Below are 25,950 nucleotides of genomic sequence, written 5' to 3' on the forward strand. Positions count from 1 at the left end.
TTCCTTATAAAGACACCAGTTATTGGGTTTAAAGCCTATCCTAATCGAGGATGAACTCATATAACTAATTACATCTGTAAAGATCCTATTTCCAAATAAAGTCACATTCTGAAGTTCTGGGTGGACATGAATTTTTGAGGGACAATATTCAACCCATTATTCCATTATGTTAAGTATAAACCATGAAAAACTAGGAGGAAATTTAGGGAAATGTAAATCTGAGTTCAGTAGACAGAAAGCATATACATACCCAAACCAAAAAAAAAAAAACCAAACCCAGTGCCGTCGAGTTGATTCCAACTCATAGCGACCCTATAGACCAGAGTAGAACTGCCCCATAGAGTTTCCAAGGAGCGCCTGGTGGATTTGAACTGCCGACCCTTTGGTTAGCAGCCGTAACCCCCCCAAAAAAAAATATGTGCAGGATTTTTATGTTGACAACTATAAAACATTGATGAGAGAAATTAAGACTTACTTAAATGGAGAGATACACTGTGTTCATGGATCAGATAACTCGATATTGTTAATATGGTAGTAATCCCAAAATTGATCTATAAATTCAATATCATTTCAATCAAATTCTTAGCAGGCTGGGGTTCTGAAAGTTATTTGGAAAAGCAAAGGTCATACGATAGCCAAAATAATTTTGAAAAAGAAGAACAAAGTTGGAGGACTCACACCACTTAATTTCAAGACTAATTATAAACCCATTTCCGTTGAGTCAATTCTGACTCATAGGAATCCTATAAGACAGAGAAGAACTGCCCCATAAGGTTTCCAAGAAATAGCTGGTGGATTTAAACTGCCGACCTTTTGTTTAGCAGCTTAGCTCTTAACCACTGCATCACCAAGGCTCCAATTATAATGCTAGAGTAATCAAGACTGTACAGTACTGGCATAAGGATAGACATGTAGATCAGTGGAATAAAACAGACAGTCCAGAAATAGGCCTACACATATATGATCAATTCATTTTTTTTAAAGGCCCCAAAGTAATTCAATGGAGAAAGGATAGATTTTTCAACAAATGGTGTCGAAACCATCTGGAACAACTGAACATCCATATACAAAAACAGAAAAAGAAAAAATGTACCTTGACACTTACCTCACACCATATATAAGACATGAACTCAAAGTGGTTCACAGATCAAATTGTAAAACCTAAAACTATAAAATTTCTCTTAAAATAGGAAAAATTGTGAAATACTCTGCAGTTGCACAGTAAAGTATTATTGCTTGTTAATTTTGAAGTAGTCTAAAGACTTTTAGAATTATTTGTCTATTACTATCTACTTATAGTAAGTTTCAGAGATTTCAACTATTAAGAAATACAAAAAGACAAATGCTAATGATAAAATATTTAAATAGAAACAATCAAACTTAAGATTGTTATAAAAATAGAAAAAAATCTTGAGTTAGGCAAAGATTTCTCAAAAGGATATAAAAAGCACTAACCATAAAAAAGTTATAATTGAACCACATCAATATTAAAATATTTTAAACTTTCTCTTTAAAAGTCACTCTTAAGAAAATGAAACAACAAGCTTCTGCCTGGAAGAAAATATTTGATAAAGTACCTGTCTTCAGGGTATAATAAAGAACTCTTGTTCTCATTAGGTGCCATCGAGTCAGTTCCTACTCTATAGTGACCTTATGTACAACAGAACAAAACAATGCCTGCTCTTGCAACCATCCTCACAATCGTTGCTTGTGTCATCCTCACAATTGTTGCTATGCTTGAGCCCATTGCTGCAGCCACTGTGTCAATCCATCTTGTTGAGGGTCTTCCGCTTTTTTGCTGACCCTCTACTTTACCAACCATTATGTCCTTCTCCGGGGACTGTTCCCTCCTGATAACATCTCCTAGTCCAGGGGAAGACTGAGGACAAGGACCTTCCTCCAGAGCCGATAGAGACAGAAAGCCTTCTTGTGGAGCTGACACCCTGAATTTGGACTTGTAGCCTACTAAACTGTGAGAGGATAAATTTGTCTTTGTTAAAGCCATCGATTTGTGGTATTTCTGTTGTAGCAGCAACTAGATGACTAGGATAGCAGCCAAGTACGTTAATGGTTTGCACCATCCAGGGACTAATACAAATGGTAACATGTATTTTCTTGGGGAAAGTTGATTACAGTGGACCGCAAACCATGGAGAGGCAGTATTTTGACTTTAAGGGGAGACAGTTATGTACATTGAAAAAAAACACACACACAGTTTTAATGAGATATAATTCACATGCCATAAAATTCACCCTTTAAAGTGTACAATTCAGTGATAGTATATTCATAGAGTTGTACAAACATCACTACTATGTAATTTTAGAACATCCTTGTCACCCCAAAATGAACATCATACCCTTTAGAAGACTGCACATATTGCCCTCCACCCCAGCCCTCGCCCCCCAGTCCCTGGCAACAACTAATCTACTTTCTGTCTCAATTATTTCCCTATCCATGACATTTCATATAAATGGAGTCATAAAACATGTGGCCTTTTGTGACCGCTTTTTTCACTAAGCATATTTTCAAGCTTCATCCATGTTCTAGCATGTATCAGAATTTCATTCTTTTTTATGAATGAATAAAATCCATATTGTGTTGTTGACGTTGTTAGGTGCAGTTGAGTTAGTTTCAACTCATAGTGATCCTATGCACAACAGAACAAAACACTGCCCGGTCCTGCGACACATTCACAATCGTTGCCCATTGTTGTGGCAACCAAGTCAATACATCTCCTTGAGGGTCTTCCTCTTTTTCGCTGACCTTCTACTCTACCAAGTATGATGTCCTTCTTCAGGGACTGGTTCCTCCTGATAACATGTACAAAGTATGTGAGACAAAATCTCGCCATCTTTGCCTCTAAGAAACATTCTGGCTGTATTTCTTCCAAGACAGATTTCTTTGCTCTTTTGGCAGTCCATGGTATATTCAATATTTTTCACCAACACCATAATTCAAAGGAATTAATTCTTCAGTCTTCCTTATTCATAGCTCAGATTTCGCATGTGTATGAGGCGATTGAAAACACCATGACTTGGGTCAGGCACACCTTAGTCTTCAAGGTGACATCTTTGCTTTTTAACACTTTAAAGAAGTCTCTTGCAGCAAATTTGCCCAATGCAATGCACTGTTTGATCTCTTGACAGCTGCTTCCATGGGTGTTGATTGTGAATCCAAGTAAAATGAAATCCTTGACAACTGCAATATCTTCTCCATTTATTATGATGTTGCTTATTGGTCCAGTTGTGCAGATTTTTATTTTATATTGAGGTGTAATCCATACTGAAGGCTAGAGTCTTTGATCTTCATCAGTAAGTGCTTCAAGTCCTCTTCACTTTCAGAAAGCAAGGTACTGTCATCTACATATCGCAGTTTGTTAATGTCTTCCTCCAATCCTGATGCCTTGTTCTTCATACAGTCCAGCTTCTCAGATTATTTGCTCAGCATACAGAATGAATTAAGTATGGTGAAAGGGTACAACTGTGATGCACACCTTTCCTAACTGTGAAGCATGCAGTATCCCCTTGTTCTGTCCAAACGACTCCCTCTTGATCTATGTAAAGGTTCCGCATAAGCACGATTAAGTGTTCTGGAACTCCCATTCTTCAAAATATTATCCGTAATTTGTTATGATCCACACAGTCAAGTGCCTTTGCATAGTCAGTAAAACACAGGTAAACATCTTTCTGGTATTCTCTGCTTTCAGCCAAGGTCCATCTGACATCAGCAATTACATCCCTGGTTCCACGTCCTCTTCTGAATCTGGTTTGAATTTCTGGCAGTTCCCTGTTGATGTACTGCTGCAACTGCTTTTGAATGATGTTCAGCAAAATTTTCCTTGTGTGTTGGTAATTTCTGCATTCGGTTGGGTCACCTTTCTTTGGAATAGGAATAAATATGGATATCTTCCAGTCAGTTGGCCAGGTAGTGTTCTTCCGAATTTCTTGGCATAGATGAGTGAGCACTTCAAGTGCTGCATCCATGTGTTGAAACATCTCAATTGGTATTCTGTCAATTCCTGAAGACTGGTTTTTGCCATTCCCTTCAGTGCAGCTTGGATTTCTTCCTTCGGTACTGTTGGTTCTCGATCATATGCTACCTCCTGAAACAGCTAACATAGACCAATTCTTTTTGGTACAGTGAGTCTGTGTATACATACCTTCAATCTTCTTTTGATGCTTCCCGCATCATTCAGTACTTTGTCCATAGAATCCTTCACTATTGCAACCCCAGGTTTGAATTTTTTTTCAGTTCTTTCACCTTGAGAAATGCCAAGCATGTTTTCAAGACTGGCAGGTCAGACAACAAGCTGTGGCTCGTAGGCTATGTTGTTGTTAGGTGCCATCAAGTCAGTTCCGACTCATAGCGACCCTATATACAACAGAACAAAACACTGCCTGGTCCTGTGTCAATCTCACAATCATTGTTATGCTTGAGCCCATTGTTGCAGCCACTGTGTCAATCTATCTCATTGAGGGTCTTCCTCTTTTTCGCTGACCCTCTACTTGACCAAGCATGATATACTCCTCCAGGGACTGATCCCTCCTGATAACATGTCCAAAGAACTCAGTCTCACCATCCTTGCTTCTAAGGAGCATTCTGGTGGTACTTCTTCCAAGACAGATTTGTTCGTTCTTTTGGCAGTCCATGGTATATTCAATGTTCTTTGCTGACGCCACAATTCAAAGGCATCAATTCTTCTTCAGTCTTCCTTATTCATTGTCCAGCTTTCACAAGCATATGAGGCGACTGAAAACACCACTGGTTGGGTCAGGCGCACCTTAGTCTTCAAGATGACATCTTTGCTTTTTTAACACTTTAAAGAGACCTTTTTAAAGTAAAGTAGTGGCAGTAAACTTTAGGAAGAAAACTAACTACAAAATTAGCTAAGGAAGGAACAGGATTGTTAAGATTAAGCATCAAAAATCAGCCTTATTAATACACAGATACCTTTGTGTGTGGTAGTAAGGACGTTGAGGGCCATTGGGTTTTGAAGAACTATTTCTCTCATTATAGTTATTTCAGCATTTATTTCTTGGAGTCCATGGGCAGAATCATTTAATGTATTCTGAATGTATTTAGTCAGAATTTTGATATATGCCATAACATCTTCTAATCCGTAGGATATTCTATAGCTAATATAATGTTATTAGTTATTTAAATAACTGATTTTTACATTAAAAGAGGGAAAAGGAAATAAAAATGGGTTCTTACATCTGGAAATTAGAATATTGAATATCAGTAATATTCTCATAAAAATTTTACAGTAAATTTTTTTTTTTTGGTTTAATGAGTCCCATTTTGGTTCATGCAATATCAGATCCGTAGAAGTCTGAAAATTCCAATAGTTTACATGTAAGAGTCCTAGAAATTTTGATTTAGTCCAATTATATTCATATTTCAAATACTATAGTTTTTCTTCATGAGTAATATAGTTCATTTTTGTTGAGATATTTTAGTCAAGCTGTGGTGCAATGAATTACGTAATATGGCCCTTCTAACCATAGTCTTTGTGACTTACACACAATGAACGAGTGGGACTGTGCAAATAAGGTGTATGGAACTTGTGATGGTTGGGGTTATGTGTTGGCTTGGCTAGGCCATGATATCCAGTATTGTGTGCCTATCCTTCATTTTGTGATCCGACGTAATTATCCTAATTATCCTCCATTTTATGTGATGTAAATCCTAACCTCCATATGTTAATGAGAGAGGATTAGTGTGGGGTCTATCTTGAATAACAGCCTTGCAGGAGGGCATGACTCAAGTCCCACCCTTACTCAAGTCGCCCCCTTCCCTGGAGTGTGGTCTGCATCCAATGTATATATGTGGATGCTCTGGCGGGGTTCTCTCTCTCTCTGCATCTGGATCCTGTATCTGGCTTGTTACTGTCTATTCTCTTGTGCTTAGGACTTGAACCAGAGGCCTGTTATCTGGCCTGCCAATTCTGGAATTTGCCATCTTCCACAGCCTCATGGGCCAGCAGCCTATGGTGCGACCCGACTCACCAGTTTCTGCAGTCTTTGGAGCTGGCAGCCTGTCATCTGGCCTGCCAACTTGGGTTCATTGACTCCTGCTGCCGCATGAGTCAGGAGAAGCCTACACCTGATCCGTGGATTTGGGAATTGCCAGCCTCCGCAACTGCGTGAGCCATTTCCTTGATATGGTTCGTGAATTCTGGGAGACATTGCAGCAAATTACGGAACTCATAAGACAGGAAGGAGAGTCCTGAGGGGAAGAGGAGTGGTTGATGTTAGAGATGATGGAGTGGTACAGCAATCTGGAAAAGTTGGACATTTGGGACATCACTAACCTCCGCCTCGTTGGAACATAGCTTTGTGCTGGTCCTTATAAAAGAAATTATTCATTCACAAGCGTTTTTAGTGAATCAGCAAAGTAGAATTTTTCTGCAAATGACAGACATAAAGATAGCCATGGTTAACTTACAATAAACCCAAAACCAAACCCGTGGCTGTTGAGTCAATTCCAACTTACAGTAACCTTATAGGACAGAGTGGAGCTGCCCCATAGTTTCCAAGGAGTGGTGGATTTGAACTGCTCACCTTTTGATTAGCAGCCAGAGCTCTTAACCACTACACCACCAGGGTTTCCTAACTTATAATAGTAATTGTTAAAAGTGAAGGACCTGATGAGAATTATAAAATAACACAAAGCCAAATAAAGTTAATGATTAAAAAAAAAAAAAACTTTAGGCCAAAAAAACAGAAAACAACAAAAAAACCTAATTATTTAAGATTAGTCTATCAAATTCAGTTCAAACTGAAATTCAATTTAGAAAAAAAACTTGAGACATAACTTAAAATAAGAGTCTTGAAACATAATTTATATAGTTGAGTTATATCAAAAACAAATTAAGATCGTTAGGTGTGTATATATTTGACTAGTAATAAAAGTTCCATGGGTAAATGATGTTAATTCCCCAGTTAAACTGTTAGACCAAGTTAGCAATTAAAAATTATGTAACACATTTCATACTCAAAACTCAGGGCCGTTGAGTCGATTCCGACTCATAGCAACCCTACAGGACAGAGTAGAACTGCCCCATAGAGTTTCCAAGGAGCACCTGGCGGATTTGAACTGCAGACCCTTTGGTTAGCAGCCGTAGCACTTAACCACTACGCCACCAGGGTTTCCACACATTTCATATAACATATTAATTAAATCTTTTTGTACTTATTTCCTTATAAAACAAGTATTTGTGACTTTTTATGAAATTCAAAAGTTGTTAGGAATTTGTCATAGGTTACTGAGAAATATATTTGTTTAATAGTTAGAAACCCAATTTCTTTGCTAGCTGATAAAAAACTTTCAGAAATTTTTATAAATTTAAAAAAATATTCTAGTTGTAGTAAACAAGAACTTTAACTATTTTAAATAAATTCCCTTACTTTTTTTTATCTTTGCCATAACCTTAAGTTGCTTATTTCTAGAAAAATAGAAGTTGGATTTTTTTTTTAGAAAGTTAATGATATAAAGTTTTAATCTAGCTGAAGTTTTTTAAAGAGGTTTTGCTTTTAAAATTTTTGCTTTCAAGGTTGACATAAAAACTTTTGTTATTCACCCTTCAGCCAAAGGTTGAACAGGCCCATGGAACAAAACAAGACTGATGGGGTGCACCAGCCCTGGGACAGGGACTGGAAGGCAGGAAGGAACAGGAAAGCTGGTAATAGGGAACCCAGGGTTGAGAAGGGTTGTTGACATGTCACGGGGTTGTTAACCAACGTCATAGAACAATGTGTGTACTAACTGATGAGAAACAAGTTTGTTCTGTAAGCCTTCATCTAAAGTACAATAAAAAGAAGAAAAAAACTTTTGTTAGGCTACGATTCAAATTAATACTCTCATTAATTTAAGTTTTTTAATTTGTATAAACATTTATTATTAAACTAATTAGAATAATACTATTCTAGGTAAGAATTATTACCTTTTCTTTTACATGCTTTATAGGATCCTATGAAAAAGCTGTAACTTAAAGGGCTTTTTGTACCAATAAACAATTTATTCTTTTCGGTTCACTTTTGAAGTCTTTCACTTGTTACTAAAAGCTTATCTTATGGCTACTGGAGACAGAAACTCAAACACAACATGAGATAAAGATCACATAAATTTGTTAGTCTACAACAAATAAAAATTCCATAAATTCATTTGCCTATGGAGCTAATTCAAAATTTTTAGGCTTATAGCAATATCACACAAGATAAACATATCTGGAACTAGGTGAGGGTGACTTTTGAAAAAGTAGAACCAAGGTCTGCATGCAGCAAACAACTTCTTCTATAACTTAATTCAGGGTTTATTTAAGGTCTGTCTGTTTATGAGCATCCAGTAAGTTTAAAAAATTTTCTTTTGACTTGTAGACTAATTTCATTTAGATCATTTATTTCTTCCTTTCCATGGTAGGCCAAAGAGTTTGGGTGATCCATGAAACTATTGTGAGGGACTATGGGAGCTTGGAGGATAGAAAGGTTTGTTTTTGATTACTGACCCTCCTTTTTAATTTAAGGCATTGTCTTTTAAAATGACATGGTTTCTTAAAAATAATAATAGGACAGAGTAGAACTGCCCCATAGAGTTTCCAAGGAGCGCCTGGTGGGTTAGAACTGCCGACCTTTTGGGTAGCAGCCATAGTACTTAACCACTATGCCACCGGGGTTCCCAATAATAGGTTTGTTTGGGACAAATAGTCCAGAAGATTATTGGGGAAATTTACAGGCTTGTTTTGTTTTGCTTGTCATTTTGTGTTCTAAGACTGTGGCTAATTTGAGAATAAGATTGGTAAATTTATGATGGGGGAAGTTTCCCAATCTGACTGGTGGTGGTGCTTGACCCATTCAGCTAATTTAGGGTTTCAAACCATTTGTAAATATAGAATTAATGGTTAATTTAATATCTTTGTTTGTAAGGTGGAAGCCAAAATGTCCAGTAAAGGCTCTGGCTAAGCAATCTTTAAAAATTCTTAATGTTCGTTAGTTTATAATAATCTTTGGCCCAATGCCCGGATTCCTCGTAATATTTATAACTATTGGCAAGGCAAAAAGTGGGTCAAGGTGGAGACTCATGTTTTTTAAGGTGTTACTAAAGGTTTCCTAAAACAGGGAAGTTATATAGAAAAAGGAGGTTCAGACAGAGTAAGCAAGCGGCTACTAAAGGGGTAGAGGAAAGAGCTGCAGAGTTCTGACAAGTTTAGACAGAGTAGCTTTTGATTCTGTTTAATTTAGGAATAGTATATTATTTTGATATTTTGTTTCAAAAAAATTTAAATTTTAAGGTACCAATTAAAACAGGTGTTAGGTAAGCAAATTGAGACAATTTAAAAGAACCCTAATGCAGTTTTATTGAAGGTTCAAGCTTGTTTGACATTTAGAACTTTTAGATTTAGTAAAATCTTAATGGAGAGTGCTGTGGGGTTTGAATAGTGTGAATGAAATGGAGAAAGATACAGAGAAACAGTAGCTGGCAAAAGAACTGAAAGAGTATGGGTAGAGCTCTGATTTTGCAGCTTCTTTTTTTTTTTTTTTGGAAACCCTGGCGGCGTAGTGGTTAAGTTGCTACAGCTGCTAACCAAAGGGTCGGCAGTTCGAATCTGCCAGGCGCTCCTTGGAAACTCTATGGGGCAGTTCTACTCTGTCCTATAGGGTTGCTATGAGTCGGGATCGACTCGACGGCGCTGGGTTTGGTTTTTGGTATTTTTTTGCAGCTTCTTATTTTGTTTAACCTTGAAACTGCCTTCTGCATGGAAGCCTTTAAAATACAAAACAGTGAACTGGCACATGCTACTGATTAAAATTTTAATGCATACTAAACGAACAACATTGGGAACATCTCCCCTTAGTAAAATTCTTAAGGTGTTAAAATGAAGACTGATTAAAAAAAAAAAAAAGAATGAACGGAATTCTAGAAGAACTTGAATGTAGAAACGCAGAGTTTCACCTGAGATGTTACTCACCCACCTACTGTCCCTCGAGACCCATGGAGGTGGTTTTTGAGGTTTTCCAGGATAAAAAGGGAGCCCAGAAAGAAGGCCCTTGAGGGTGTTAAAACTTGCTTTAGAGACTGAAAGTCACGGGAAGAGATTTCTGTGTACGTAAGAAAATGAAAGTGATTAGCAGCCACCCTGGAGTTCAGATTCTTATTCTTAAGCCCAGGTCTTTGTTTGTTTTGGTTTTTCTTTTTTTGGGAAACCAGACCTAGTCTCTGAAAACCTAGTATTAAGAATTCAACAAGATATGTGGATAGCAAACCAAAAGTAAAAAGAGGAAGCTGGCAAGTGAACAGAAAGAGAAGTGACACGCATCTGAGATTTTAATCTTCTTGAGAGGTAGTTTTACTGTCTTGCTGTTGTTCTTATGGAGGAATCTTCATTTTCTAATTTCCTTCATAGCCAGGTATTTTCTAAGTTGTTATGCCATTGGCTTAAAAAAGGAACAAGTAGCAGGACCATAATGCTTGCTCACAAATTCTGCGGAAGTCTCTAAGAGATATTCTCCGCTCTTGGATTTGTTATTGCCCATTCTCCTTTTAGACCATATGTGCACACCAAAACCAGACTGGAGCACTAACCTTGATTATTGCTTCATGATCAAATCCAAAAACACTTGAAATTATACTGCAACTAAAATCTCAAACTTTAAGGACACTTTTCTCTAACAGTGTCCTGGTAGAGGGAGCTCAAGGCTCACAAACAACCAAATGGAGCAGTACTTTTGGGTTTCTCGGGGTTATGATAAATCCAAATCACCCAGAGTTGTTTGAAAGTAGAATTACCTTCTGTGAGTACCCAGAGATTCAAGAAGTAGAATTACCTCCATACAGAATTCAAAACATTGAGAAAAGGGAAAACACATCCAGGCCAAATTAAGAATGAAAGTAATTTAACAATAAATGAAACTAAGCCAATAACAAAACTTGCTCAGACCTGAGACACAGCAAAGGCAGAGTCTCGAGGATCTGAGAGGTACTCACCCAGGCAGCCCTAAAAGGTCCATGTAAAAAGGAGAGTCCAATCAACTCAGCTGGATCCAGAGCCTGATTTCTTGACTCTCTGGGGGCTGCTGGAGGAAGTCGCCTTGGATCCTGCTTCTGACACCAAATGTTGTACAGAATGAAATACAGGTCCGTTTAAAAGTAAAGACAAAGAGTTTTATTATGGCAAAAGGGTGTTTTGCAAACGGGGAAAACAGAGTCAAAAAACTCTTGACAAAGTGCTCCTGGGGAGCTCTTCATTTATAGAGACTTACAAAGACAAGTAGAAGGGTACAGCTAAAATGTTTATGATTGGATGACATTTACAGAATTTAGACAGGGGTTAGGACAAGGTTATGGAAAAGTACAGGGTTTTGTAAGGACTCAGGCACAGGTTAGAAAAACATTTTGTAAGGGAGAGCAAGGTAGGCATTTTCTGAGAATTGGCTTAACCACTACAGTCACGTTTAACACCTGTACAAGCTCCTCTTAACATCAGTCATCTCTAATTATAACAAAATCACATTTTTTTGTAAAGCTTACTTGCTTCTAGGTAGGTAAGAGGCTGCATTATATGACAGAAGCTGTCTTTAAAAACATAAAATGGGGTCACTTATTACAAGAAGGGATTTGGCCTAGACCCTAGCCAGATGTCCTGGTCACGTCAACAGCTTTAGCTTTTGGAATGCACTTCCTCGAATCCAATTAAAAAATGGGCAAAGGATATGAATAGACATTTTCCATACATGATATACAAATGAAAGATGCTTGAAAACATTAGTCATCAGGGAAACGCAAATCAAAACTGCAATGATAAGCTAAAAGTGGTATATCCGTACAATGGAGTATCATTTCGCTGTAAAAGGGCATGAAGAACTGATAGATGCTACAACATGAACCTTGAAAACATCATACTAAGTGAAAGAAGCCAGTAGAAAAGACATATGATTCCATTTATATGAAATAGTTAGAATAGGCAAATTCATAGAGACAAAAAGTAGATTAGTGGTTGCCTATGGTTGAGCAGGATGGCAGGATAGGGTAGGAGACAGCTAAAGCATATGGTATTTCTTTCTCAGGTGATGAAAATGTTCTAAAATTGACTGTGGTGATAGTTGCAGATATCTGTGAATATACTAAACAACATTGAATTGAACACATTAAATGGGTGAATTGTATGATATTTAATTGCTTTTTTTTTTGTTTTAGAATGAAAGAGGGACCATCATTATAGATCCTCCAGACATTTAAAGGATAGTAGAGGAAAATTATAAACACTTCATGCCAATAAACTCAATAATGTGAATAAAATGGTCAAATTTCTTTTTTATTTTTATAATTTTTATTCTGCTTTAAGTGAAAGTTTACAAATCAAGTCAGTCTCTCACACAAAAACCTATATACGCCTTGTTACACACTCCCAATTACTCTCCCCCTAATAAGACAGCCTATTCTCTCCCTCCACTCTCTCTTTTCGTGTCCATTTCGCCAGCTTCTGACCCCCCCACCCTCTCATCTCCCCTCCAGGCAGGAGATGCCAACATAGTCTCAAGTGTCCACCTGATCCAAGAAGCTCACTCCTCACCAGCATCCCTCTCCAACCCATTGTCCAGTGCAATCCATGTCTGAAGAGTTGGCTTTGGGAATGGTTCCCGTCCTGGGCCAACAGAAGGTCTGGGGTACTTCTAGTCTCAGTCAGACCATTAAGTCTGGTCTTTTTAGGAGAATTTGGGGTCTGCATCCCACTGCTCTCCTGCTCCCTCAGCGGTTCTCTGTTGTGTTCCCTGTCAGGGCAGTCATCAGTTGTGGCTAGGCACCATTTAGTTCTGCTGGTCTCAGGATGATGTAGTCTCTGGTTCATGTGTCAAATTTCTTTAAAGACACAAATTATCAAGTTCACTCAAAAAGAAATAGAAAACCTGAATAGAAGAGTGGTGTTTAACCACCAGGTCTCTGGAAGAAAATAAAAAAATCTTGATATGTGCATTTTTCATTTTCTGTGGTATAAATACTCCAACATGGTCAATTTCAAGCTACCAATATGACATCATTGAACATGGATTTGGGAATCTGCTCTCATTAGCCTGTATAAGCTGGTTCCAGCACACGTATATTAAAGAAAATTAATTTGCGATTAAAAACTTTCCAAGAAACTCCAGGCCAAGATGTGTTCCCTCGTGAATTCTATCACACATTTAAGGATGAAATAATATAAGGACGATCATCTAAGATACAACTATTGCTCTCTACTAATCTGGAGCAAAAAGAGAAAGAAGGAAACCAAAGACTCAAAGAAGAAACTAGCCTATAGGACAAACAGTCTACACAAACCAGAGCATCATTTACCCTGAGACCATAATTAGATTGTGCACTGCTCCCACTACCAACAGTTCTAATCAGGGGCACAATAGATGGACCCTGCTAGGATGGGATAAAAATGTGGAACAGAATCTCAAATTCCTTAAAAAAAAAAACCAACCTACTGAAATGGTTGAAATTGGACTTCCCGAGACCGAGGCTATTGCCCTGAAATACCATTCAAATCTTGAACCAAAACTGGCTAAAAAAGAAATGAGTATCACCTGTAAGTACTGTGATCCTTTACAAAATCACCTATATGAGACCAAATGGTCAACAATTACTTTAAAACAAAAACGATAATGTAAAGGAGCAGGGAAACTAGATTAATGGAAATGGAACAACCAGAACAGAAATAATGAGAATGTTCACGCATTGTGAAGAACGTAAACAATGTCACTGAGCAACTTGTGTAGAAATTGTTGAATGAGAATCTAAACTGCTGTGTAGACTTTCACCAAAAACACAATAAAATATTATCTTAAAAATATAAATAATAATAATATACAGATGAAATAATACCAATTTTACACAAACTTTTTCAGAAAGTAGAGGAAGAGGCCTCCTCTATATATAATGAGGTCAGAATTACGTTGATAACAAAACAAAAAACATTACAAGAAAACTCCACACCAACTGAACTCATGAACACAGATGCAAAAATTCTCAACAAAATTAGGAAATTAAATCCAGCAATATGTAATAAGTATAATAAATACACTATGACCAAGTGAGGCTTATCCCAGGAATGCAAAGTTGATCAAACATTCAAAAATGAATATAATTCAACATATTAACAGAATAAAGGAAGAAAAATATGACCATCTCAATAGATGCAGAAAAGGCATTGGACAAAAGTCAACACCCACTTATGATAAAAAAAAAAACTCTCAGCAAACTAGGAATAGAAAGGAGATTACTCAACCTGAAAAAAAAGCATCTATGATAAAACTATAGCTGATATACTTAATAGTGAGAGACTAAAGCTTTCCTCCTATGATCAGAAACAACACAAGGATGGATGCTCTCACCACTGCTACTCAACAATGTACTGGAAATCCTAGTTAGTGCAGTAAGGCAAAAAAATAAAATAAAAGTTACACAGATGGGAAAGGACGAAGTGTAACTCTTTATTTGCAGGAAAATCATGAGCCTGTATGCTCTAAGAATCTACAAAGTTATTAGAACTAATATGTGAATTTAGTATGGTCTCAGGACAGTAGTTCAATATACAAAAGTGAATTATATTTAATACAGTAGAAATAAACAACTAGAAAATGAATGTTCAAAATACTATTAGCAATGATATCAAAAAGCATGAAATACTCAGGGATAAACTTTATGAAGTATCTGAATAATTGTGCACTGAAAACTACAATACATTGCAAAGAGTAATGAAGGAAAAAAGACCTAAATAAATGGGAAGTATACTATGTTCATTTATCAGAAGAGTCATATTGTCAACTCTCTCCCAGATTGATCTATGTATTCAATGTAATTTCAATTAAGATCCCAGGAAGACTTTTGGTGGAAATTGACAGGCTAAACTCTAAAATTCATAAAGAACAATCTTGAGAAAGAACACTGGAGGACTGACGATACCTGACTTTGAGACTTCCTATAACCAAAAACAAAACCAAAAACAACAACAAACACTGCAACCCCATATATGTAACAGAGTAGAACTGCTGCTGCATAGGGTTTTCTTGGTTATAATCTTTACGGAAGCAGACCGCCAGGCCTTTCTTCAGCAGTGCTGCCAGATGGGTTTGAACTGCCAACCTTTTGGTTAGTAGCCGAGAGCAAACCATTTTCACCACCCGGGGACCTCATACCAAACCAGTTGCCATCTAGTTGATTCCGACTCATGGCAACCCCCTATGTATTAGAATAGAACTGTGCTCCACAGAGTTTTCGATGGCTGAATTTTTGGAAGTAGATCACCAGGTCTTTCTTCCAAGGCATCTCTGGGAGGACTCAAGGTGCTAGCTTTTCAGTTAGTAGCTGAGCGCTTAACTGTTTGTGCCACCCAGGGACTCCTGAGCCTTCCTACAATGCTGCAGTAATCAAGACATTGGCAAGAGGAGATAACACACAATGTGTGTCTGCTGTTTCTGTTGGCCCATTTGCGCATAGCATTTCCAATGCCTCGTGAGCACAGAACTCCACTGGCCCATATGATGTGTGGCAGTTCAGCAAGACTCAAAGAAGGGTCAGCATGTTACTTCTACGACTGTGCAATGGGCAAGGAATGGGCACTGAAAGCCCAGAAAAGTCACCCTTGGTTCAAATCCAAAGTTACTTCCAACACAGAATCAATTTCTAATAAACACACATGACTATGAAACCCTATAGTATACCTTCTTACATGTGTTACTTCCCTGTATTTCCCAACCACTTCTGCTGAAAATAGTGACACAGACGGAAAAGGGATAGAGTAACCCATAGTTCTGCAATTTAAACCGGATTCAACTGTGTGATATGGCATCCACAAAATCTACTATACTCTTAGGATGCAGCAATAAATCTACAGTGTCTATTCTAGACTGAAAGGGCTAATAGTGCTCTACACTAGGCAAAATATTGTATTCTCAAAGCCATTTATAAATTCAGGAACATGCAAGGTGGTGAGTAACCTGGAAAAAATGTTACCAAGTCAGAAACAGCTAAAATAACTGGGAAGGTTAAACCTCAAAAAAATAAGTCTTGGTGAGAATATAACTGTTTAAGGATTATATGAGATAGTATACTGAAAGTGCTTAGCAAAATGCCTGGCATAAGTGCTCAATTAATGTGAGTAATAAAAGAGTGATGATTAGTAGTACTATTAGTTCTGTGTCATATTGTTATTATTATAGTTAATGCTAATAGAGTGTTTTCTACGTGCTGGGCACTGTTCCAGGTCCTTTACTATATGTCGTATTGTCTCATTTACTCCTCGGACCAATCCTATGAGGCAGGTACTATTATTGTCTTCGATTTTGTAGATGAGAAAACTGAGTCACAAAAAATAGATTTCCCAATATGTCTCACAGATGGAAAGGGTCCGAACCAGGACATAAACCCTGGCAGTTTCATATTATCAAGGATAAAAGGTACTTTTTTCATTTTAAACTTGTTCTTTACCATTCTAGAGGGCAGACTGGGACCAATGTATACAATCTACTTTGAGGCAGATTTCAGCTCAACGGAAGGGGAAAAATAAACAATAACTTTGATTAGAATTGCCTGAAATTTCAATGGGATGTTTTATAAGGTAGGTAGTTTTCCATCATAGGATGTAAGGAAAAAAAAGGATGGAAATGAATAAGTGAATAAAATGGGACTCCTCTTGGGAAGAAACCATAAAAGTGAGACTCCAACCCTTGCTGAAAGAATAAAGAAGGCATAGTGAAACTTGGATTTAAAGGCACACATCGCTGTAAAATTTAAGAAAGTTATGGAAAAGATATAAAGGTGTACTAATATCGGTCTAGCTGCCATCGCAATACAAAGTAAGATGTCAAAGAAATGCAACAAACGTTATTATAATGGGAAATTTCACATAAGAATTTGTTTGGAAACTTCCTGGACAATCTGGGTTTGAAAAATATAAAACCACCCCAGGATCCTCACAGAGAGGGGAAGAGAGGTAGTTTGCTCTCTGGAGGAAAAGACATCTGCATGAGAAAGTAGTACCCAGGCTGTTGTAAGTACTAGATGAGATGCAGACATGAGATCAAAGATCATAAAACACTATTAGATTAAAAAGTATATACTTGCAATGGCAGTTGCGTATGTTAGCATGATATTAATCCTGCTACTCAGTATGTTAGATCAAGAGGCAGTTGTTTGGACAGAACAAGGGGATACTGATGGGTTTCAAGTCAGGAAAGGTACACGTCAGGGTTGTATTCTTTCACCATACCTATTTAATCTATATGCTGAACAAAAAATACAAGAAGCTGGACTATATGAAGAAGAACTGGGCATCAGGATTGGAAGAAGACTCATTAACAACCTGCCTTATGGAGATGACACAACCTTGCTTGCTGAAAGTGAAAAGGACTTGAAGCACTTACTAATGAAGATCAAAGACCACAGCCTTCAGTATGGATTACACCTCAACATAAAGAAAACGAAAATCCTCACAACTGGACCAATGAGCAACATCATGATCAACGGAGAAAAGATTGAAGTTGTCAAGGATTTCATTTTACTTGGATCCACAATCAACACCCATGGAAGCAGCAGTCAAGAAATCAAAAGACACATTGCACTGGGCAAATCTGCTGCAAAGGACCTCTTCAAAGTGTTGAAGAGCAAAGATGTCACCCTGAAGACTAAGGTGCTCCTGACCCAAGCCATGGTATTTTCAATCACATCATATGCATGTGAAACTGGACAATGAATAAGGAAGACAGAAGAAGAGTTGACGCCTTTGAACTGTGGTGTTGGCGAAGAATATTGAATATACCATGGACTGCCAAAAGAACGAACAAATCTGTCTTGGAAGAAATGTGGCCAGAATGCTCCTTAGAGGTAAGGATGGCGAGACTGCGTCTTACATACTTTGGACATGTTGTCAGGAGGGATGAGTCCCTGGAGAAGGACATCATGCTTGGCACAGTACAGGGTCAGCGGAAAAAAGGAAGACCCTCAACGAGGTGGACTCACACAGTGGCTGCAACAATGGGCTCAAGCATAACAATGATTGTAAGGATGGTGCGGGACTGGGCAGTGTTTCGTGAATCGACTCGACAGCACCAAACAACAACAACACTCAGTGTGTAGCATCCCTGGGTGGTGCAAACGGTTTACATGCTTGGCTACTAATCCAAAGGTTGGTAGTTTGAGTTCACCCAAAGGTGGCTCAGAAGAAAGGGCTGGAGATCTACTTTTAAAATATCAACCACTGAAAACCCTATGGAATACAGCTCCACTCTGACACACACAGGGCCACCATGAGTGGGAATCAACTCGACAGCAGCTGGTACTCAGTGTGTGGTCAACAGATTCATTATACAGTTTAATACTGAATGTCTTCTGGGCTGCATTTATATTTTGGGGTCCTAGGACTGCTGAACCCAACAGATATTTGCTGATTTAATTAATTAATATAATCTTTCTCAACCAGCAGTACCAAGAGTTGGCTGGTTAAGAATTGAGAGTCCCAGCAAAATTTGCCTTCAGTTATGAACAATAAAACTACTTCATAAGTTTTTTTTTTTATAATAATGCTATGCTATCCACGAAGACTTCTCCCATTTCAGATTAATAAATGGGTTTTCTGGACTAGTACTTAGATGGACAAAAGTACATCTTGACTTATGAAAATTATTCAGTCTTTATAGACTTACATACTTTACAAACTTAATTCTTTCTAGGGTCTTTTTTTATCAGAGTATATTTTTAAACATAAAAAATTTAATTTGCTTCTTTATCTAAAATAAACTGGAGCTTCTATTTGTGATATAGGTCTGGGGGCTCAAAAAACCAAAATATAGATGTCAAGGAAATGTGAAAGATTGTTCCCATGAAAGTGGCAAGAAGATGTGAAAACATTTTGATAGCGCCTACATGGATGAGGCAGGCAGCCTCAGAGACCAGCCCTGCTCTGCTCTGGCTTATTCCCCTACACCAAGCAGAATATACTTTCTTCTGAAATTGTCCTTGACAAGGTTAACTACAGGAAGGGCCATAGATGGCCTCGACCCACTTCTGGGTGGAGACTTAACATCCTAATGAAGGAAAATCAACCTCTCCTTCCATTCCAGGGGATCAAACCCTTGTCTAAAGAACATGCATAGTCATCTTCAAACTCTGAGCGCCTGTGTGAAGGTGGATCCTGGATATTCATGATGAATTTGCATTTCCTTGTCTGCTCTCTATAAAAGCCCACTTCCCCAAGCTGCCTGTGAACAGTCTTGGAAGCAGCAGCCCTGATTGCTCCTTTCTTTGTCCAATGAAATAAAGGTGTCTTTCTCCTCTCCCACCTCGGCCTCTTGTTTTATTGGCTGTAACAAATCACACTAAGCAGAGCCTGGGTTTTTCACCTGGCAACACAGATAAGATGTGGTTACGGATGTGGATGAAAACTGAGAAATGGGATATGATGATTAATGAAGGTGCATCTAGACTGCAGGGGAAATAATTGGGCCTTGGCGGCTGAGAAAGGGAAGGTGGGGAAGAGAGGTAGTATCAGAGAAAGTAGCAGACAGGAAGAGACAACAACCCCTAGGACTAGATGCTGATTGTCTCTGGTAACCAGGAAAACGCAAACATAAAGAGAGGGGTGAGTAACAACGCTTGGTGTGTTGCGGACCAGGGGTTATTGGCTGGCTGCTGCAGCATGGGCGCCAGTCAAAGTGGAAACTGGGGATCTGAGCTCGGCGGTGACGTGCGGTCCTCGCGTGACCGGGAACCTATGTCGGCCCAAGTCCCTCTTGTCCTGGTCCTTTATGCCTATCCGGACACCAATCTCCGGATTGCCTTTTGGTCCCGGGGGAAAGCAGAAGGAAGTAAGTTCCCTCGACCCCCTTAAATCAGCGTGAGTGTCGGTGCTGCCTAGTAACCCCTAGGATCCGGATGGTAGAGATTCCCGGTCTTTTCCCTAAGCCTCAGTCCCGCCCCCTCGCGCCCACATTTCGGTGCAGAAAATGGTCTCGCGGCAGAACGGGGAAGTGAGTAAGGCCCCGTGAAGTAGACACACTTGGAAATAGTTCCTAAGTATTTCTCTGCTCCCACTTTCCGCCTGGGGTGGGGGATAAAGAGTGAGAGCGTCGCGCGGCGGGGAGAGCAGCGGCACCGAGGCCACGGCTTGATCCGGGGTTTGTGTGAGGGGAGGAGTCCCAGAAGGGGGGGACGCTGGCGTGGGGGGCGGAGTCGGCCCAGAAGAGGGGCGTGTCTGCTAGGTCGTCCCGCCTCCCCGCCCCCGCCCTTACCCCGTCTCGCGTCTTGGTCCGCAGGTCACAGCGGGGCGCCTCAAAGAGAAGACGACGAGGAGCAAGCCGCCAGGAGAGGTCCAGGTGGGAAGAGGGTGGGCAGCGGACTGGGCGGGGAGTACCAGAGATGGCGCTGAACCAAACGCCGTCTGCCGGCCCCGCCGCCCCGCCCCTATCACTGCGGCCGGCCGCGGCCTGTGGCAAAGCCTGCTGGGAAAATGGTGGGATTTCGGGAAGGAAGGAAGGAAGGAAGGGGCGACCCTGAGGGAAGGGAAGAGACGCGGCGGGCTCAGGAGAGCCCGGGAGCCTCTCGGTAAGCGTAGGTTTGGGGCCTGGGCCCCGAATCCCGAAAAGGCAGCTACTGGAACCCATTGCAGGGTTGTTGGCCCATCCACCAAATATTCCGACTCTACTTTCCCTTTCTTGTCTTCTCAGAATAACTGTTTAAAGAATTAGCATTCTCAACATGGAAAAGCCATGCAAAGAAAATGAAGAAGAGCCACATAGCGCGCCAAAGACCACTGAAGAACCGCCTCCGGTGGAGCACCCTCCCGAAAAGCACTCTCCCGGGGAGGAAGAGGAGGAAGAGGAGGAGGAGGAGGAGGAGGATCTGTCTTCAGAAGAGCAGTCCTCGGAGGAGGAGGAGGAGGACGAGGAAGAGTTCTTTCCCGAGGAACTCCTTCCCGAGCTCCTTCCTGAGGTGCTCCTTTCGGAGGAGCGCCCCCAGGAGCGACTTTCCAGGAAGTACCTTTTTGAGGAGCGTCCTCCCATGGAGCAGCCTCCTTGTGGAGTAGGAAAACATAAACTAGAGGAAGGAAGTTTTAAGGAGAGGCTGGCTCGTTCTCGCCCACAGTTTAGAGGGGAGATACATGGCAAGAATTTAAGCAATGAGGAGATGATAAAGGTAGCAGAGGAGATGGAAGAGATGAAAAGAGTAAGAAACAAATTACTGATAATGCACTGGAAGGCAAAACGGAACCGCCCTTATCCTATTTAATGGGTTCTGCCTTGAGTTCTGTTTTGCCTGGTAGTAGTACTGCCACCTGAACTTTGCATTTCCGTATATACCTTTTGCTGTGTTCTTAACTTTTTGTGTGGCTTTATTTTCCTTTTGTGACTGGCATAAAAGTGTTTTCTTCCCCTATAATCTGCCAGTCTCCCTCAGTCATGAATTTCATCTGTTAGCATGAAGATGTATATTATGTATTGTGAAGTGAAAAAACAGCTTTCAAAAAGTATATATAGTATTCCACTTAAAAGTATATATGTATATTTATATAGTAATATGCAAAGAAAACAAAGTATATGCATCAGAAGCTTAACAGTGGCTGATAAAATAATAGGTGATTTTTGTTTTAATTTTTGCTTTATCTGAATTTCTCATTTTTAAAACTATTTATTTTGTTGTTTGTTTTTTCAAGATGAACACACTTGTGTTGCAAAAAAAAATTAATATAATGAAAAAAATGTGAAGCAGTTTTCAAAAACCTGTCAGCTTATGAAGACAATATGGCACTTAATAAATACTTGTGAAAACATAACAAAAGAAAAGTAAATCCCATGTTTCTTCTGACTCTCTTAGGTGAAAATACAAACCACATACCTATTACATTTGTATAAGGGTCAGTCTTTTCCCAGTTGAATTAGGAATAAAACCTGCCTTGCAGAGCTTCTGTGGAACCACATGAGGTAAAGATCATGTGAGCTATGTTTGTCTCTTTTCCCCACCTGCATACTCCGGACCCCCAGATGCTATAAATTCCCTTCATACATGGGGTGGTGCCTGAGGGGAGCCTCACCTGTGCTCACAGACAAGTCCTGTGAGATTCCAGGTGAGTGTCACATTCTATTCCTTTCCTGTTCTTCCTTTGAGTACTGCTGTGTCTGCTAGGCATAGCAGCCTCTTCTGCTGGGTCTTGCTCCTTCCACTGGGCCCCATCACTGCTGCTGTGCTGGAGCCCTCAAGGTGCAAAGCCTCACTGATTGTACTGGAGTGTCTTGTGATAGAACTGTGTAGCCTACAGAGGCACAGAGAATGTGCCCCTTCCAGCTTTAATATTACGCTTACTCAGGTGGTTACCATTCTAGTGCTGTTTAGACATCAGTGTCCTTTTTAAAGAAGTCTTAGCAAAATTATCTTGTCCATTTTTTTCCCCCTTCTTACAGCCTCCTTTTTCTCTATCGGACTCAAACATGAGTCCAGCGGGACCTGGGCTAGGAGACAGATTTGTGTACAAGACACCATGCAGTGTACTCAAAATTTGAACCTCCCTCCCAGGTAATTTCCAAGAATAAAAAAAGCCAAACCAAACCCGTTGCTGTCGAGTCAATTCCGACTCATAGCGACCCTATAGGACAGAGTAAAACTGCCCCGTACAATTTCCAAGGAGCATCTGGTGGATTCAAACTGCCAGCCTTTTGGTTAGCAGCCTTAACTCTTAACCACTATGCCACTGGTTTTAATTGCCTAACTTGCCTTAGGGTGAGCTCTCTCCCAGGGGCTTCTAACAGGCATGCCTTATGAATTCTGCTGGCATGTTCAATGTGTATAAGTTAAAGAGGAGACTAAAACTTAGGACATTCCAGTTCCACCCTACCCCGTATTAACCGGAAACATGCCAATGTACTTTGTAAAACATTGAAGTATTATATATGTATCAGATTATTTCCCCATTAAACTATCCGTGTAAAACCGAAGACTTTTATTGATCCTGGTCATTCTAGAAACACAGATGGTGTGTTAATATTTTTTTCAAATTATGACACAGTCAGGCACCTTGATTTCTTGAATCATCTCTGTCCTTGATTGACTGTGTAAGCTTCGGTAAGTGTGTTTGTTCCCTAGAACATATAATTTGCAGTTCCAAAAGGAACACAGTGGGGGAGGAATTGTTTCTCCATGTTCAACATTAAAATTAACATACCAGTGTTTCTATTATAAAAACTGCAGAATTCTGAATTCTACTCTAAAAACTGCAGAATCCTAGGCTGTACCCTAGGCCTGCTAAATCTGCTTTTCTGTAAATTAGCACACCAAAGGTGGAGGGCCACTGACCTATATACTCCTGATTTTCCTAAGGATATACTATGAAATAAATAGAAGAAAAAAATAGAAGTCTGTATCAGAATTAAGAGTGAAAGTCCTGTCCAAGCATATTTTTAAGTAAGTAACAGCCTCACAAATTGTACTACATGAAATTTAAAAGATTTCCTGCAGTAAAGCAAGATTGCACAAAAAGCTAAGGGAGACAATATAATAGCAAGATGTATTTTCTATGCCTAAACATCATATATGCCTTGCATTGCTTCCTTCCAGTATGAGTAAAATTTATCAGAAAGGAACTCAAAGTTCTCCTTCTGCCATCAGCTCACAAAAAAATAAGCTCTGTACCCTTGGCTTTGTTTTCTGTTTTTATTGTTTTCACTCTGTGATATGTCTCTTCATGTTTCCAGACCATTATTCAAGGTTGTGGCAGCCCAATGAATGCTCTTGGGGCTGGAATCCCTGCTAGAGTGAGCTAAGGCTTACTGTGACCTTTTACAAAATAGGATAAATCCATCCCCCGGGTGTTCAGAGTGTCCCTATGAGTCGGAGTGGTCTCAACGGCAATGGGTTTGGTTTTTTAGTGGGTGTTCAGAAAAGCCCTGGTGGCACAGTGGTTAAGAGATTGGCTGCTAACCAAAAGGTTGGCAGTTCAGATCCACCAGCTGCTCCTTGGAAACCCTATGGTGCAGTTCACTCCATCCTATAGGGTTGCTCTGAGTCGGAATAGACTTGATGGTAGTGGGTTTTTTTTTTTTTTGTTGTTTGTTTTGGTGTGTGGGCCGGGGCCGGGGGCTTAAGCAGGATGTGGACAAGCTCCCTCAAGCCACATGGCTTTCCAGGGGTGGGTCTGACCTTGGTGTTTCTGCTCCAGCCTGCAGCAGGCACCAAGCCCACCTAGGCCAGGCTGCCCTGGGCAGACATACCTGGAGAAGGACTGTCCCCGCTGCAGGTAGGAGCCTTTCCCTCCTCCCTTTCTCTTTTGGGGAACTTTTTGTAGGGGAGAAGATGAAGCTCCAAAGCTTCCTAACTGGAAGCACTGGTTGTGATAGTCCTTACCAAGCAGTTGTCTGAACTGGGTCTGACCGGTAACTTGGGGTTGGAACAAAAGGGACTGCCCCTTCTCTCAGAGTCCGGTGAAGTCCCTCACTACCTCTCTGCTCAGTCTGGTATCGTTATCACATGTCCAAGCAGCAAACTTGGCTGTCCAGCTCCAGAGCAGAAAGCATTGAGGGTCTAGGGCCCTGGAGAGAGAGCCCTCTGTTAACCAGCATCCCCAGGCTCTTAGGAGACAGTGCTTAAGAGGGGGAGCCCTTCTAGAGAGGCAGTGTGGAAGGGATCAGGCTCAGGGGCCTTGTAAAACATCTAGCGACTCTCCCCTCCCCTATTCAAAAATACTAACCTAAACTAACTCAATTATTTTTACAAATGAGGAGTAAAACTAAACAGATAAAAAGAAGCAGATCCTATGTTCTAACTCAGAATTACCAGTATCAAACCCTATGTTCTCCCCCACTCTACCACGCTGCCTCTAATTTAGATGGTAGCTTTCCTGGGCTTAGGAATAATTGGTTTAGACTTGAGTATGGTATCTTGTTGATTTGTGCACTTAGGAGTTCTCACATTATTATTCTTGCTCCAGGTCGGAGTGCCAATTAGGCAGTTGGATGTAAGTGTCCAGTTAAGGAAAGAGATTGGGATGGAAAAATGGATTATGGCCGATGGCATCTGGCACATAGTAGACACCCTGTGAATATTTGTGAATTAAATGAATGAATGTAGAATCCAACTGTTTATCCTTCTATTCTTTTCTATGCTTATGTATTTTTCAAACAGAATTGGGATTCCTTTTTTTAATATTTTTTGTGCTTTAAGTGAAAGTTTACAAATGAAGTCAGTCTCTCACACAAAACTCCTATACACCTTGCTATATACTCCTAGTTGCTCCCCCACCCAATGAGACAGCACACTCCTTCTCTCCACCCTGTATTTCTGTGTCTACAGAATAGGGATTCTAATGAACTCACTGCTTCATAATCTGTGTATAAAAATGAACTTTGTTTTTCATTTCCTCTTTACCAAGACAATACCGGATTATGAAGCAGTGAGTTCATTAGATCTGCCTCTTGATGGCAACTGACCTTTTGGTTAGCGGCCAAGCACTTAACCACTGTGCCACTAGGGCTTGTTTTCTGAGTACAGGATGTTATTTTTTTTGTGCTTTAAGTGAAAATTTACAAATGAAGTCAGTCTCGCATACAAAAATTTATATACACCTTGCTATATACTTCTAGTTGCTCCCCTCCAATGAGAGAGCACACTCCTTCTCTCCTTCTCTCCAGTAGTTGGAACCCACCAGCCACTCTGGGGAAGAAGGATGTGGCAGTCTGCTTCCATAAAAATTACAGCCTTGGAAGCTCTATGAGGCAGTTCTACTCTGCCCTATAGGGTTGCTATGAGTCGAAATCCACTCGACGGAAAAGGGTTTGGTTTATTGGGAAAACCATTTGCAATCAAGTCAATTCACACTCATTGCGACCCTCTCTGTGTCAGAGTAGAACTATGCTCCATAGGGTTTTCGGTGGCTGATTTTTTGGAAGTAGATTGCCAGGCCTTTCTTCCAAGGTGCCTCTGGGTGAATTA

At 39.9% G+C, this 25,950-nt stretch overlaps 1 protein-coding gene and 1 long non-coding RNA gene across 4 annotated transcripts; one reads left to right on the forward strand and one right to left on the reverse strand.

Annotated features, from left to right (window-relative positions):
• Positions 1-1,426: 1,426 nt before the first annotated feature.
• On the reverse strand, positions 1,427-20,375 carry LOC135228974 (uncharacterized). 2 transcript variants are annotated; one of them, XR_010319825.1, is made up of 5 exons: positions 20,265-20,375; positions 10,984-11,100; positions 9,968-10,097; positions 6,314-6,407; positions 1,427-6,228 (listed from the first exon to the last, which is right to left on the reverse strand). It is a non-coding gene; the product is annotated as an uncharacterized LOC135228974 (long non-coding RNA). The 2 variants fall into 2 exon arrangements; XR_010319824.1 differs by having other exon boundaries at positions 9,968-11,100.
• Positions 20,223-24,048, forward strand: TCEAL1 (transcription elongation factor A like 1). 2 transcript variants are annotated; one of them, XM_003414828.4, is made up of 2 exons: positions 20,223-20,348; positions 20,700-24,048. In XM_003414828.4, the coding sequence occupies exon 2, from the start codon at positions 20,731-20,733 to the stop codon at positions 21,259-21,261; it is 531 nt and encodes a 176-aa protein (XP_003414876.1). In that variant the 5' UTR covers positions 20,223-20,348; positions 20,700-20,730; the 3' UTR covers positions 21,262-24,048. The 2 variants fall into 2 exon arrangements, with proteins under 2 accessions (XP_003414876.1, XP_023409693.1); XM_023553925.2 differs by lacking the exon at positions 20,223-20,348 and adding an exon at positions 20,447-20,577.
• The last annotated feature ends 1,902 nt before the right edge of the window (positions 24,049-25,950 follow it).

This window comes from Loxodonta africana, chromosome X (genome assembly GCF_030014295.1).
Source record: "Loxodonta africana isolate mLoxAfr1 chromosome X, mLoxAfr1.hap2, whole genome shotgun sequence".
Lineage (NCBI taxonomy): Eukaryota > Metazoa > Chordata > Mammalia > Proboscidea > Elephantidae > Loxodonta > Loxodonta africana.

Coding starts and splice junctions, on each gene's coding strand:
- TCEAL1 (XM_003414828.4), top strand. CDS start 20,731: ATGGAAAAGCCATGCAAAGAAAATGAAGAAGAGCCACATAGCGCGCCA.